Source organism: Sylvia atricapilla, chromosome 2 (genome assembly GCF_009819655.1).
Source record: "Sylvia atricapilla isolate bSylAtr1 chromosome 2, bSylAtr1.pri, whole genome shotgun sequence".
Taxonomy (NCBI): Eukaryota; Metazoa; Chordata; class Aves; order Passeriformes; family Sylviidae; genus Sylvia; species Sylvia atricapilla.
The window spans coordinates 108948648-108964862 of NC_089141.1; the positions used below are offsets into that span (position 1 = coordinate 108948648).

At 40.0% G+C, this 16215-nt stretch overlaps 1 protein-coding gene across 1 annotated transcript in view; it reads right to left on the bottom strand.

Annotated features, from left to right (window-relative positions):
- Positions 1-16215, bottom strand: part of LOC136358170 (amine oxidase [flavin-containing] B-like) — a 51156-nt gene that overhangs the window by 17009 nt on the left and 17932 nt on the right. Inside the window, exons 3-6 of the mRNA XM_066314091.1 lie at positions 15445-15582; positions 4547-4651; positions 3755-3846; positions 228-369 (exon numbers count right to left, since the gene is read on the bottom strand). Coding sequence (XP_066170188.1) covers positions 228-369; positions 3755-3846; positions 4547-4651; positions 15445-15582 — 477 coding nt within the window. The remainder of the gene's footprint in view (positions 1-227; positions 370-3754; positions 3847-4546; positions 4652-15444; positions 15583-16215) is intronic.

The window sequence follows — 16215 nt, forward strand, 5'->3', positions numbered from 1 at the left end:
GCCAGTTACAAATCTTCTGATCCCTGGGGGCAATGCCTTCAGTAGGGAGCAATCTTCAACACCAGTTTTTCAAGATCCAGATTAAAGAGCAAATGAGTAAAACTAGTTCTCAGTGTGCTGCTGGCTCAAAAGTCATGGATGTGTCTGGATTACAGCAAACCAACAAAAGAATGAAGTTAAACCAGGGCCTGCCAAGAGCTGCAGGAGGAGGTGAAGGCTGACAGTACCTGTCCCCCGTTGGTGGTTGAGAATATTCTTGCTGTGCCCCCACACTGCTTCACATACCACAAAAACCAGAGGGCAGAGACCTCATGGGGTTCAGAAGTGACATCCACATTCACAAACAGAGTTGCAAAACTCTTGGCAGCTCTGCAACAAAGACAAGAAAGTCAGTTAATTTAGAAAGAGAACAATGCTGATAAGATTGTTCTTGAGTAGGCAGGAGCCCCTCTATGACAACTTTTCTTTCTCTGTGGGGGCAAAGGATTCCTTAATTCTAGCTGAAGGAAGGAAATTACCAATTGCTTTTATGTAACAGTTTTCTAGTAATTCTGCAAAAAAATACTTATGAAAGACTTCTGTATTCCAGACAAAATAAGGCATTCAGAGACACAAAAGCTTAAGATTATATCACTTTATGCCACTAATGCAAAGTTAGCCTGTCATCCTAGCCTCAGGATTGAGCACAGCAAGCCCTTCTGTCTTCACTGGACTCCAAACTCACCCTGTCCCCAGTTCCTGGGTTACAAACCAAATCTGCATCCCTGCTCTGCTGAATGCCTGTCCCCTCAAGCACACAACACAGAGATTATTCAAAACCCATGATTAAAAAAACCCAATAAGGGTCTTTTCTAAACTAATTATCTATTATCTAAAGATCTACAGATTAGTCAGTGTCCATTCACTGCCCAATCCTCTGCTGTGCTCAGGGAGAGTTTTCCAGCTGGAACACAACAAGGAAAGAAATATAACTAGGAAGCTTTGGCAGAAGAGACAGCATTCATGCCAGACTGGCAAGGAAAAGAAAATGAAAGGATACTTTTGGTAGCTCAACTCAGTATTTTAAACAGTGTTTTGGTATCCAGTGGCAATGGACACAGAAGCAGAAAGTTGACCTGTGTCTGAAAAGGGATCACTGTTTTATGTCCTGTAACCTCTTCTTTCATAGCAGCTCTACTGTAAATTACTGTATAAGCCTTTACAAGATTTTGGGGTGCACTAAGACAGAGGTAATTAAGGCGCAGGGCAATATTCTTCCTCCTGTTATAAATAAATACTTCCCTCTGCCTTCACTCTGAGGAGGAGTTTAAAGAGATATGAACAGGACCAGGAGATGCTCAGTTTAACTGGATTGTAACTGATACGGATGAAGATTCTATAGATACTTCATATGTAAGGCATCAAAGCCACTGCAGAATTCACTTCTGGTTGATTCTTTCTTTTTCTTCCGTCTTCAAACATTAAAAAAAAAAAAAAAAAAAAAAAAAAAAAAAAAAACCACCACATACCAAAAAAACCAAAAAAAACCACACAAACAAAACCCCAAACCGAAACAACAATAAAAAACCCCCTCATAGCTCTAACATGCTATTTCAAAGAGCTCTAGATCTATATTAAAAAGGCATCTTCTTTCTTTCCTAAAAATGCAAAGTCCCACTCAAGTACAAAGCTGGTCCATTTTCTGAAAAATGAGTGCATTCTGAAGTCATTCTTGACAGCCAAAAATAATACAGATTTTTTTTGCAAGTTCTTCATCTGTATAAATACATACTGTAAAATACGATCAACTCTATGAGATATTTTTGCTTAATGTATATGCATTTATTAATATTTTATAAGTGGATGCTATCACATGGTGTTTACATCCTACCAGATTCTGCCACCTTCTCCTATTCCTTTTCAGCTCCTGATGTTTTATCTAGAAATGACAGCATGATTTCAACAAAGAGCATTCGGGATTTTTCCAGCACACAGCTCTAGCCAAAAGCAAACCTGTACAGTCTGTTAGATAAGAGGAAAGAGTAGAAGATTTCCCTTCTGCATCATTACCTCCCAGGGTGGGAAGTTTCTGCAGCATGTTATCTCAATCTTGAACAAACCAAGCAAATCAAGCCGAGATGCACATATAAAATCTGAAAAGCATCTTCAGCTTATGCCAATATTCAGGTAAAATGTCAAATCTTATTCCATCAGAGCTGGAAAAAACATGACTGTAGTCACATGAGCTATTGGATATTGAGTGAGCTCCAGTGTGGGTGTTCAGCTCACGTGCACAGACACTGTCTGAGGCTCTCACAGCCAGCACAGCTGCCAGCACACATTTCCATTTGGTTTTGCTCAATATGGACCAGGGTACAAATGAGGAAGATTTTCTATGTGTTTCTGTGCCATTGTCACCCTTGTGAAAGCAAAGCTATGAACCAGAAGATTCCAAGTTTTTGGACAACAGCCTGCTATCCATTAACACTCGCTGAGCTACAGAATGGTGAAAAACTCAGTGTTCCTTTATCACGTCCAGTTCCAACCTCCCTGTCATGAGCAGAGACTTTCAATTAGACCAAGTGGCTTCCAGCCTGCCCTTGGACACTTTCATGGATGGGGCAGCCAGAGATTCTCTGGGCAACCTGTGCCAGTGCCTTTATCACCCTTGTGCTAAAAAAAAATCTTCCAAATATCAAATTTAACCCTGCCCTCTTTCAGTGTAAAGCCAGAACCCCTTGTCCTATTACTAATGTCCTTGCTCACAGTCCCTCTCCAGCTCTCTTGTCACCCCTTTAGGCACTGGAAGGGGGTCTAAAGTCTCCCTGGAGTTTTATCTTCTCCAGCTCAGAGCAATCCTCTCAGCTCAGCTTCACGGCAGAGGTGCTCCAGCCCTCAGATTATCTTTGTGGCTCCATCTGGACTCACTCCAAGAGGCCCAACACGAACAACAAAGGCCATGTTGCTCTCCAGAGGCTGCCTGAAACCATGAAAATGCCCCATAAAAATGTCAGTGACAGCACCAGCTTCAGTGAGCACAAACAGGTTTCTTCACCAAGCTCCAGCTCATGGCAGCCACGTGTCAGATACTCAGCAATTCTGAAGAAGCTGCTGTAGAAATCAATCTGCTCTACAGCAACCAGGATTAATGGGCTGGATTTTTCTTTGGTTTTTTGGGGTTTTTTTCCATTCAGTGAGAAGAAAAACAATCAAACTGCAGTTGAATGGCAAGTAAAGAAAAATTGCTTTGATGTACATATAAAACCAGGAAGCAGTTTCTGTTTCCCTGGGTGGTATATAGTGCAACAGCTAAAAAATAGAATGATGAGTGCTAAAGTGATTTAGTGCTACTGAAAGACAAATGTTATCTTTATAGCACTTTGGTAAAATCAGCTGGTCCAGCACAGAATATATGTGTCTTGTTCCATCAAGAGTTTGATTCAAAAACCTGCTGTAACCGTAACATTTTTCTCTGAAAAGCTAAACACACAGTAAAGAGCAGGAAAGTGCACATAACAGATTAGTGCACTATCCATCTCTTCAGAATATTTTTTCTTTTTATTTTTGTCTAAAAGGTTAGGGAAATGTAACAGAATCTACTGAGTGTGCTGGCAGGTGTCATGGTCCATTATCACAGGACTTTCTCACCTCTTTTCTTTAAAAGAACTGTATTTTAGTGATTTTCGTGATTTTGATTGCAAAGCACTAATGCTTATTTTGAGCTCTAAATTATATAAATTTAAGCCATTATATTTCATATTAAAAAGTTTCTTACTTTGTCCAGCATATTTTATCTATGAAATCTTGCATAGTCATTTTGTCCCATTCTTCTGCATGTGGAGCCTTCCATGGAGCCTCGTTGGGAATCTAAGGAGACATCAAGAAAAGCATTTATCAGCAAGTGAATGAGAGGCGAAGAAATACAAATAATCTTGTCCTTAATTCAGCCTGCAAATTTCTGGCAGGTAACACAGTGAACTTAACAGAGAATGCTTTTGGGGGAGGGGGTTTGTTAGTTTGCTTGTTTTAACATTATTCTTTTTTTTTTTTTTTAAGATTGAAAAATAGAGAACATTTTAGAGTTAAGAAATGTCTCTAAGTTATTCCATATTTCTCACATTTATCTGGACAAATAAGAGCAACCTTTTCTCAAATTTTGTATGTCAGTCAATGGAAAACTGGTAACAAACCAGAAAAGACAAGCTGAATTTCAGGGTAGAAAAGGGCAAATGTTTCAGTTCTGCAAGCCTCTTAAAATATTACTTACCAAATCATCAGGAAAAGTGGTAAAAATCAATCACAGGCATAAACACTGACATTCCCATAACCAGAAAAATGAAAGGATGTGTGCAGACAGCCTCAGCAGCACAAAACTCAGAGGTAATTGCCAGGAGGTCACTCTCAGATGTGCCCTGGCCACCAGTGGGTACCAAAATGTGTGGCTGCTCATGCCAGCACTGGGTTTGTTCAAGGCAGAGAGGCTCTGTCTGTCTGCACCCCAGCCCCTTCCCTCTGCCCCTCCTGGAGACAAACTGAGCTGATTCAGCTGCAGTGCCTGATGCCATACCTCCTTTCCCATCTCATCCATGGTCCTCCAGAGGTTGTTGTAGTCCAGGTAGGCCAAGGGATTCCACATAGGAGGGAATGGGCCTTTAAAGGGGTAAGATTTACCCTGCAAGATGAAAAACAAATTAAAAACATCATTAAAAAGCCCCGAGGGATCACCATAACCACGGGTTCTGTGCACGGGAGGCAGCAAAAAGGTTTCTGTTCACAGAAAGCACAAATTTCATCAATCCATGTGACAGCTTCTGATGGGTCTTTGTCTGTGTGTGCAGGGCATGATGCACAAAGGGAGGTTCCTTCTGAACATCAGGAAATGCTTTTTCACCATGAGGGGGCCTGAGCACTGGCACTGGTGGCCCAGAGGAGATGTGGTGTCTTCCATCCTCAGAGATGCTCCAAGGTTACCTGAACATGGTCCTGAGAAACAAGCTCTGGGTGTTTATTCTGTTATTCCTGTTGCTCTGCATGTGCGATTTAGGTGTGGTACACGGCTGAATTAACAAGTCACACTTGAGCAAGTCAGTGAGAAACTGATACTTTACCTTCAAATGCAACCAAACTAACACCCTGCAGTAGAGTCACTAAGATCAGACAAAAAAAAAAAACAAAAAAACAAAACAAAACAAGAAAAAAAAAAAGTTGTTTGACTGAGTTGAAAATCTGGCTATTCACTCCTGAAAAGGATATTTATTTATTTATTAACTTTAATTTTTTTCCCTCTTAATTTTTCATGAAAACACTTAACTGTTAATTGCATTTAGATTTAGAAGTTTGGGTTGATTTATTTTTTCTTTCAAAATCAGACAAAAGTAGTTGTGGTAAGCTTTATCATATGCTAAATCATACCTCAGAGACCTTCCTGGTGAAAAGAAAGATCTCAGCTAACCTAAAAATTACCAGCCCTGCAAAAAATGTAACTTTTACTAATTAGACTTATTCTTCCAAGGCTCCTAGCTGTAAATTACAGAGTGGGACAGTGTGACCAATACCAATGTCCTAATTACATAATTACATATTTAATAGTCAGGTTTTTTCGTATCTAAATCTCCATTACTAGATGTTCAGGAAGTCTAGCTTAATTAAGAGTGGAAGACAATGGGTAATTTGTAGAGCTGTTTTTATTTACTTGAGATTTCCCTGGCTGACTTTATGGATGGCAGCCTAATAGCTTAAAAAATTCACAAAGAAAGGCTCATTAGCATCATGTGGGTACTTGCTTTTTTTACAATGCATTATGGAATCCATAAGACAGATAAATAATTGCATGCACAGCTGATTTTTCAAATTTTATATTAAATTATGTATTTAAGTGTGCACTGCATGAGCATGAATGTCAAACAGCAGAAGTACTAACTTTTAATAAATATTTGATGCAGTGCCACACCAATCTATCATTAAAAAATCATTTACACTGGCTTAACAAAATTGTACTGCGTCAAGATTTAATATTTATAACCAGGTAACAACAACAACAACTGTCTTTTTGAAGAGGAGTATCCAAAGACCCCTTACTCAAAGAAATGTCAGGCCTAATTTGATTTAGCCTCTTTATTAACACTGTGAAAGAAGGGACAGAGAGCACATTATTCAATGCAAGCACCAGAAGATACAGTAAAAGGGTACAAAGGGATCCTAAAAGACTCAAAACTCGGTCTAGAAATAACAAAATGAGATAAAACTTCGGAAAATGCTGGAAAATAACTTTAAGGACTTTTAATTCAAAGAGAAGGATACTCAGAAATCAGTAAGGAAAAAAAAATCAAACTTATGAATAAGAGAAAATCAGTTTACAAAATTCCCAAACAGGTCAGAAAAAATGAAGAAGAAGTTGGCTTTTCACCTAGTCTTTATGGACAGAAGACTAATGGAATCCTTGCCAAAAACACCAAGGCAATAAAAACTAAGAAGGAAGCAAGATGGAGAGAAAAGCACTTTTTTCTTGGGTAAATGGATAAGAAGTAGCTACAAGGCAACAGTTTAATTCTGCAGTGCTTTGGAGGATAAATCACAGTTTTTGCAATGCCAAAATCAAATTTTTATAAGTTTTCAATCAGAAGTAGTGTCACAGCCAGAATAGATCTCCAGTTACTTCATGTGCCAGAGGCACCAAGGTTGAAAACCTAGCACTTCCAGTTTAAGGATGGGCATTATGGCACATATTCACCCAAAAAATGGAGGCTTGTCTTTATTTTCTTTTCATTCAATATGAAATCAAAGTGCATTTCTACATCTTTTGTGCTCAACTTTATGAAAATACCGAAATCAGGAAAACATCTGTGTCCTGATATGGAATCTCTTCACATAAAATTAATTTATACTGGGGCACACATCAGCTCATACTTGGCTGCCAAAGGGCTGTGAGAGAAGAACAAAACCTCTCAGACCAAGTGCCCTCTTGTCCCAGGTGATAACATCTGAACCATGTTGGAAATCACCTTTTAGATATTTGGGGGACATAACTGGCCCTATGGCCTCAAGAAGTCAGTTTTACTGTGGCATTTTTGACCTCTGGAGCCTTTACTAGTGTCAGCATCCTGTAAATATTCCAAAGCCAGAGCTTATCAGTTCAGTTTCAAGTACCTGCTATTTCCCAAATTAAGGTTTATGAAACAAGCCTACTGCTGTGCTCAAGAAAACCAGGACAGCATCAGAATGGGTTATTCTAATTATTGATTTTGTTCTGAGCTTCCTGGTCTGCCAGAGGCAACCCTAACCCAGTTATCCTCCCTGAGTTAACTCAAGTCTTATGAATTCCCAGTGGTGCTTCCTCATGAGTGCACGGCTAAGAGGCACATAAACCATATTTCTGTTTTACTGTTCTTCTATTTCACAGCATTTGAACTGCCCAAAGGAAAATCTTGGGTATGTCCCTTGTGTAGGAATCTGGGGTGGTAAGTCTCATAAAGAACAGGAACAAACTTCTACCTGAAAAAAAAAATAAAAACGGTCATCAAAGTTAGCGAGTTTCCTGTGAAAGTTACTTTCAAGAGCTTCTAAGGCATCTCCTAAGGTCTGATCCTTATTTCTTGCACAAACAAAACTCCAGGAGCTGTCAATCAGAATTCTGTCTGAGAAGAGACTGCCAGACTAGGCTCTACACAGAAACAAAAATAGCAGCAGCAAAGAGAGACTACAGATGGCTCTGAGTAGTTACCAACAAACCAAAACATTTCAGCTTCATTTGTGCTGAATTTGCATTTTCGCAAACACAAAAACCCTTTTTGATATTTAGGCAAAATTTGCGTATTTGCTGGGAATAGCATTCTCTGTGCCTCCTGGTGGTGTGTAATCTCTAAAGAATAACAAGGCACTTGCATGCCCCAAGATGCATAAAACATTTCCTTTTCAAACACTTTTATAGCTAAATCAGAGCTGTATAAAACCATCAGCCATAACCATCCTTTCCAATCATTTGACACGGTATTTCAACACCAGTTCTACGGTGCTCAGAAATATTTCTTATCCTTTTTTTTTTTAGTATATAAAATTTTAGAAATGGTTTCATGATGCCACTTACAGGGCTTAAAAAAAAACCAAAACAGCAGCATCAGCACTTGCAGATCTGCCATAGCATGGATCACTTGCTGCTCACAAAGGCTGTGGCTGCAGTGGGGGATAAAACTCCATAAAGAAGCTGAAACTAAGGGAGGAAACTCGTGCAACCCAGCTGTCCCAGGGATAAACCAGCAGGGAAATGAGAAGCCCAGGGTTTGTCACAAACTTTACAACTCCCAATAGATTTTTCTCAGCCATCTATTTCACGTCAACCAGCATTTGGCTGAGTTACGACGGACCCGTGGAAGTCATGCAGAAATAAGATTTCTTCATACACCAGGTCTGTTTCAGGTCAAACAGCTGACATAAGAAATGGGTTATTACAGGGGGAAAAAAACCCACAACATGACAACTGAATATCAGTAGCCCCTTGAATATCAGCCCCAGCACTCAGGGGGGCACAGGGACCAGATCTCATGCACCTTCTGTGAAGATGGCAGTGAGCAAATGCTTAGCTGAGAAAGGACTACCAGAAAATATCAGTATCTAGTGCAGAGTGGGATTCCCAGGAGAAAACCTGCTTTTGCAGGCCCAGGACAACTTCAGGCTCCCCTAAACACTATGTACCCAGGCAGTACCAGAGTGAGACGCAGCACTGTGAATGGAAGCCCTTGGTGACAATGATCCATGCATTTTTCATAGCACAGTATAAACATCTTATAAATAAAGTCAGCTCTCGCTGAGCACAAGATATTCCCTCAGCTAAACCATCTAAACCTTGGGCTAACTGATGCTCACTTCACCAAGACTGTCACTCTGCATGTTAATTCACAGCCACGCAGGTTTATTGGCACGGAGTGCCCTCTGCTGATTCACAGCTCTGGTACATCACACACACCCTGCCTCCTCAGTGTAAAATCCCAGGAATCTCATTCAGACAAAGCTCAGGAAGTGTCACACCCCAAGCTGTGACAACGAAAATCAGAAACAGAAAAACATCACTTCAGGCTGTAACTCTGTACCTCTCTCAGAGGCTGTTTCTCATCTACCTTACAAAAAAGTATAATTTTCGTTTGTTGGAGAGGAGGGGGGAGTGTTTCTTTGTTGTTTTGGGGGGTTTTTTTGGTTGGTTGCTTGGGGTATTTTTGTTTTTTTGTTTTTAATTCATAACATCTGACAAGACATTTTTGAGACTAAGCCTCTCGTATAATGATAATTCTCAATTAAAATTTGGCAAGTAGCTGGAGCAAAAATGAGAGATCTTACAACCTATTTAAAACTATAATACAGCTGAGCTTCATTAAAGCTCCCTTCATTGCAAAACTGTTCAGGTTCTCAAATGCTTGGCTGGTTACTATACTGACAGATATTCTAAAGGTAAGAAGATCTATAGGTTAGAAAATATAACTGCAGCAGCAAAAAAATGTATAACTGATGGTGCAAAGGTAGAACATCAAGACATGCCAAAACGTCCTCCAAATATCTTTCAATATTTAATTTGAGTTCATCGGCTGTGGATCCCAACATGTCTTGGGAATTTCCTTAAGAAAACTAATTCCATTTTAAGTGTTGCAGAGCCAGACACAGTGGCTTGAAATATGCATTCTGATAAGGAAAGGGGCTAATTGGGAACAACTTGTTTCTGTTGTGTTATGGAAATAAAGTCCATCTTCACTCTGCCACACTGGTCATGCTATCTGTTAAATATTTTTCATATTTGAAAAAAAGAAGAATTAGAGCGACAACACTGAAGTGATATAGAAAGTGAAACTGAGGATCTTGAAGATCTGCTCTGAATTTAAATTCTATATATAACTATATCTATATAACTATTGGTTCCAATTAGCTCTGAAAATAATTAACCAACTCTCCTTCCTACTAGAATCAGATTTTTTGTTTCACAGACATCAAAAACACCTTTAGAAAAACCATTAAAGTATCTTATGATGCACAGACTTATAGAGACTTTGTTTCTAAATACTCTTTGATACTGGACTTGCATGTGACTTTCAACACCTGAATTAAACCAGTCAAAAAATAGATAAAATAAATTGAAAACTTTTCAGTATTTCTAGAATTAGTCTTAAAAAAAATTCCTTCCCTTCTAAAACAGCAGATAAATGGGGCATAAATAAATTAAAACAAAAGAAAAGTGGAGCTTCATTTGAAAGAAAGGCTTCAAAAGAGCATCTCCCCACAGTACAACTGAGCAGACAAAATGTCCCACAGCTAGAATACTGGGTTTACATAAAATACGACTTTGGGGTCACTAAAAATAGGAAAACTTACATAAAATTTTACAGACATGTGAAACCCAGTATACTCAGCTAGTTGGTCCAGTATTAAATATACATTTCTCTAATTCCATTTTCCTGTAGACATTAATCAGCTTCTCAAGGGAAACAAAAATCAGCTCTACAATCAGATGCAATTGAAACTTTTCTCCCAGCAGGCTCAATTAAATAATCCAGGTGGGAACACAAGTCCTTTTCCTTGTCTCCTCACAAACAGACCACGGAGTCTGGGAAAGCAAAGACCCAAGAAGATTTTTTTTTTCCCCTCAAATTTAATTAGCAAAATGCATACTTTATTCACAGTTCATTTTTCTTTCTGCTTTCATCCTCACGCTACCATTAGGTCACAGCTTCTGGCCTTCCATTCAATCTTCCTGATTAATAAACACCCTTTGCAAGACCTTGCTTTACAGCCCCTCTTGACAGAGATCACTTGGCAGATTTGCTGTCTGTAATTGCTTCTTTTAAGCTGCTGTAATACCAACATCTATATTTTAATTTAAAAGGTCCTAATTAGAAAATTTCTTCCTCCAAATCCTGCCAGCTGCTGGCATGGAGAAAAGGGAAGATGCCCCTCTATTTACATGCCCAGTGGGAACAAACAAGTCCAGCTTTTCCCATACTCCTGCCAAAAGCTGTTCTTCATTCTCTGGCTGGAGGATATCCCTTCTGGGGGTCTGGAAGATGCTTTCACCAGCTTGAGCCTGGTCAACCTCAGACTCACTTTTAAAGCTACAAGTGAGTGTGATATTGACCCAGCATCCTGTGGCAGGAATGTCTGCATCTCATCTCCAGTAAAGAGTTAAAATAACATAGATCTGCATTCCAGTAAAGACACGTGAAACTATCAAGGCCCTGCAGCAATTTAAGTGTCTTTGGATTTATATTTGGCTCCCCTTTCGAGACACCAGGTGCCCAGCTTCTTCAACATTCAGATCTCTTCTCAGTTCCCCAAATTCTTGTTTGCAAATTATCAGCAAAAATGGGAGAAAACAAAAGACACAAGACCATTTCACCTCACTTAAACTGATAGCTACTGAGAGTCTCACAGTCTTTTCATTCTCTGACTGTACTCTAATTGAGGTGTACAAAGAACAATGAAAGCACTTTAATCCAGTCATTCAAAACTCCATTTAAGCAGTTCTGTTCTATACTGCAGACTATGCCAGAAGATACTGCCCTTAGACTTGCAGACAAGGCAGGTGAAAAGCTTAAATAAATCATATTGCTTAGCTTCAGTGCATATATCACAGATGTCACAGAAGGAACACCACTAAATTCTGCAACTTTAGATACAGCAGTCACTTATCCAGTGGCTAATTAAATCCCAACACAACGTGACCATCTTATTTCTAATCATGAACAAGACCACTGCAAACTGCATTTTAATAAGCACAATAGTGATGAAAATGAATGACACCAAAGAGGGCTGTAAAATTTTGTTCTGCAAGTCTACTGTAGCTCAGGAGGTAATCTGGCAAATCAGTGCAGATTTGGGGTCCTGGTTAAATGTACTGTGTGCATAGGATTAAATATTCACCTTCGTGAGGTGCTGCAGGCAGGGTTCACATTATCACTCTCCCCAGAGCTGTCAATTATTTATCCTTGTATGAAAGTGGTGCCAAACTTCAAGTGGGCATGACATGCATTCAGACAGCTCCAGCCAGTGCTGCTGGCAGAGGGATCAGCATGAGGAAACTCCATCCCCTTAACTGAGGTAATGATGTGGTGGCAAGTTGCTGTCTAGAACTTATCCAGTGACTGGGGAGGAGAAGCTTCATGTTTCCCCCAGCATCTTAACCTGAAAGGTCCCCAGGATGGGTGCCAGGCAATGGAGCCTTTTTGGTGCTAAAGAAACAACTCAATTATATCCACATGAGGAATGTTTCAGGTGCAGCAGGCTGTGAAAATAGCCAGCCACCTCAGCCAGCTGTTAGCACTATCCACAGCCTGCCCTGAGACAGCACAGAAATTAGAAGGAACAAGTGTTTCTACCATTTTTCACAACAAGGAATTTCCAGGAAGCATCAATGGCATTATCCCATAAAAAGATCTGGTAGAAAATAGGATCAGAAGATGCTCAGTTGGCACTACAGCTGGACAAAGAGTGGATCATCTTCACAGTAAGTGAAGGAATCATGTGAAAACATCCATTGGGCAAACCATTCAGACAAAGAAATGTCTCCTCACAAGATTCAAGATAGCAGAGCTAACCAGGTCCACAGTTATATTGGACAATGAACCTGCATTACAACTGAAAATATGGTAATTTTGTGTTTTAAAATCCAGAAAGTTAGCATGGCTAATGACACTCCACAGAAGTGAACTACAGCTTGAATTAACAAGGAAAATTTGTTAATTAAACCCTCACAGTAATTGGCACATTCTCATATTTCAGTCTTTCCAGGGACTGTTACATGGTAAAAATTACCTGGACTATTTGCTCTCAGCTTTGCTTTTTCAGAAGACAAAAGCTGCCATTTTGGTGAGGAAAATAAACATCACTAGTCAAAAGCTGCAAATTTGCATACCTAAGGTACAACCCTAAATCCTTTCCTGGGCAGCCAAGAAGTTGTTATCTCATTCTAAGAAGCATTTTTACAGATTTTACATCTGCCTACCTGTCCAGTGGGAGAACTGTTAGGAGATGATGACTTCTCAGACAGTTCTGCTTTTGCTTCTTAAATTTGGATTTATGAACCTAATTTCAGTTAGGCTATTTGAAAAATCAGTGGTGTTCAGGCAGCAATTTGCCTACCAAATACTACTTACAGAGCTCTACTAATTTTCTCACTGAGGCTGATGAACCAGTATTTATAAAAATGAAAAGAAAATACTAATCTCTTTTCAAAAACCATGAAAAAAGCCTGCTTAACAAGTGGAAGGAAAAGAAAAAAAAATGTAGGGCAAGAAACAAAGTTTTGAGTTTCTGTGAAGATATCACACGCAATATAAGCAAGACCAAAAATAATCTCACAATAGAACCTGGCATTAAAAAAGATTAAAGGAGAAAAGAACCATGCAACCCAATCAAGTTGGTAAAGCCTAATTAGCAGAGACCCACCCAGAGATCAACAAAATGCATTCTTTTCATTTTGTAGTACAAAGAAGCTGCATATATTACTTGTATTAAAAAGCCTCTAAAATGAATTTAATTAACTATGAAAGGCTTGATTTTGCCTTTGGGTATAAGTAAAGACAGCAGCTGATTTTACAAGCTGCACTGTGAGGCCTGATTTTTGTGTAGCAAAAGAAGAACTAAAACCTTTAGGTTTCATTCCCTCTCTGGGCTCGGATAATTTTGTGGTCCAGAATTTAACTACATTTGGCCACAGTCACAAAGCTTGGGTCAGAATGTGAATTCAAATTCGGACAGGGGACACAGCCCTTTGTGTACTTAGATCTACAGCTTGGGAGCACTGCCTGGATTTGGAGGAGCACAGAAGCACTGTTCATTTTCAGAGAACTCATGGACAAGCCACACGGCTCAGGAACCCATAAGGAATGTGTTGAAGATACATTAAATGCTGAAGATTTGGCCACAAGACAGTGGATATGTTCATTATACAGTCCTCACCTGCCAATTAAACTGTGAGTAATTCTTCAACTATGTTAATACTTCCTCGCAATTGTATGAACACAGAATAAAAATAGAAACAAAGGATTTTAAATGAATGAAATCAGGAAATGCAAAGGACGTGCTACTGACAGTGGAATTCTCTTCTCTTTACCTCTTGCACAGCTACCAAGGAGTTCTGGCACTCCGCTCTCTCCTCCCTCTCTTCAGGAACTCCTACAGGCAACGGAGCCTCCAGAGTGTTTCCATACAACCTTTAGGCTCTCAGCATGGCTTGGAAGTACTCAGCCAGCAGCTGGATCTGTCACCTTGAAGTCTTTCAACACTTGACTGGGAACAACTCCAAGAAACAGTGATTTCTGGCAATATTTTGGAATGCCACCATGCTAGGACAGCAGGTTCCCCTGAAAAGCTGGGCATCCTGACTGGCCATGTCAAGTGTTTGCCCTCGTGGCATGACCTCCTATCGCTGTCGGGGAGATTTGAAGGCTAAATACTGTGAAGAAACAGAAAATTTGGCTTTGAAGATGATGACAGAGGCACATAGAACAGAGCAGTGTGGATGTATCCATTAGTTCTACCACAGAAATGGTAATTATAGTCATCATAGCAAATCACAACAATTAAGTGGAAAAAATAATAGAAAACGTGACAGGACATATTTTCTCTATTGATGTTTTAAAAACCGTCAGTGTCTTCTTTAACCTCTCCTCAAACACCAACTACAAATATTTTGCCAGTCCATGCACACTGGCTTTTCCTAAGCATACAATGAAACTCAGAGTTAACTTCCTTGGGTCTAAGAAGGAAAGTTTCCTTTCTGTGCAAATGCAACGCTGGTCTATATCAGGAAAGGAGAAAGGATGCTCTTTTGGTGAAAGACTACTGAGAATACGTGGGCTTTTTAACAGCTTTGCCACAGCTCTTCTATTTCAGACCACGAACAGATCGCTCAGATCTGCCTCCACAAGACTGATTCCCAGAGCCTTTTGCAGTTACTATTTTGTTACTCTGCATGTTAAATCTCACCATCAGCAAAACCAGACATAACCTCTCACGCTTCTTTCCATCAGTGTAATAACTGTCACTGGTTTAGGAAGCCCATCCTGAGAGACTTTCAGCCTGCTTGGAGACACAACCAGGACTTCTGAAAGGGATTTTCAGACACCTTGGGCAGTGCCTATCAGAGCTGACCTGCACAGAAGAGTCACAGTTGCACTGTTCATAAACAAGGAAGTTTCTTGAGAGCTTTCAACTAAGAGATGAGACCTGAACCAAGAGATGAACTAAGGATGCACCCACAGGGCACACACATAAATATGTGTGCAAGTCATAATTTATAATAATTTGTATGCTAATACTAAGTAATTTGTTGGTGATTTCATTATCAACACTCTTATTTTTTTTAACCAACAAACTCAGCTGCTGCATACTCAAACAGGTATTCTCCACTGCAGCAAGAGTGGAAAACAAGGAGAAAGGCCATCACTGCAGTGTTCATGTTTTCAGCACCAGTGTGAGAGCACCTCTTACCTTGACATGGTGTATCAGGTGCTCAACTTCATTCACTTTGTATGTTTCTATTCCCAGCTCCTTGGAGAGCCGCAGGAGACGATTCTGTGTTGGCCCCACGTAAGCCCCTCCAAGGTCCACGTATTTAACTTGCTTATTCTGGTTTATCACACACAACACACACAGAAGGGAAGAAAAGAAAAAAAAAAAAAGAAATATAAACTATAACCAAAAGAGATAAGCCCTTTGTAAATAGCACACAAGTTAAAAGAGCAATCCAGAGGAATTAAATGAAATTAAATACTCCCAGAGCGTTTTGGCTAAGATTCTTCTCCCCGTGGAAAACAATTTTTTTGGTAGAGTTCTGGTGTGGTGATTACGAGTTCACAACCAGCATGTTGATTATAATTTGGAGTTCATAACCAGAATAGGAGACCCACTGTTATATTACAGCCTTAAAATGAGGAAAGAGCCTGGCAGGCAGAGAGAGGAGAGTCAGAGACATCTGTGCAGCTCTTGCTCAGTCAGGCATCTCACCAATGACCAGTTTAAAACACACTATCCTGGGAAGCAGCACAGGCAAGATTTCCTAATGGGCAGAGTGAGAGGGGATGTCCCACAACAAGACAGAGCAGAAAGGAGTGAAGGGAGACATGGTGGTTCTAGTTCCCAGCCAGCCCTGACACTCCCCTGCCCTACACCACTCTGTATGAGCCCTGTCACAGCTCAGCTCAAGACTCTCCACAGCATGGGTGGCCTCATGGGTGTTTCTTCCATACAGATTTCTGCAGT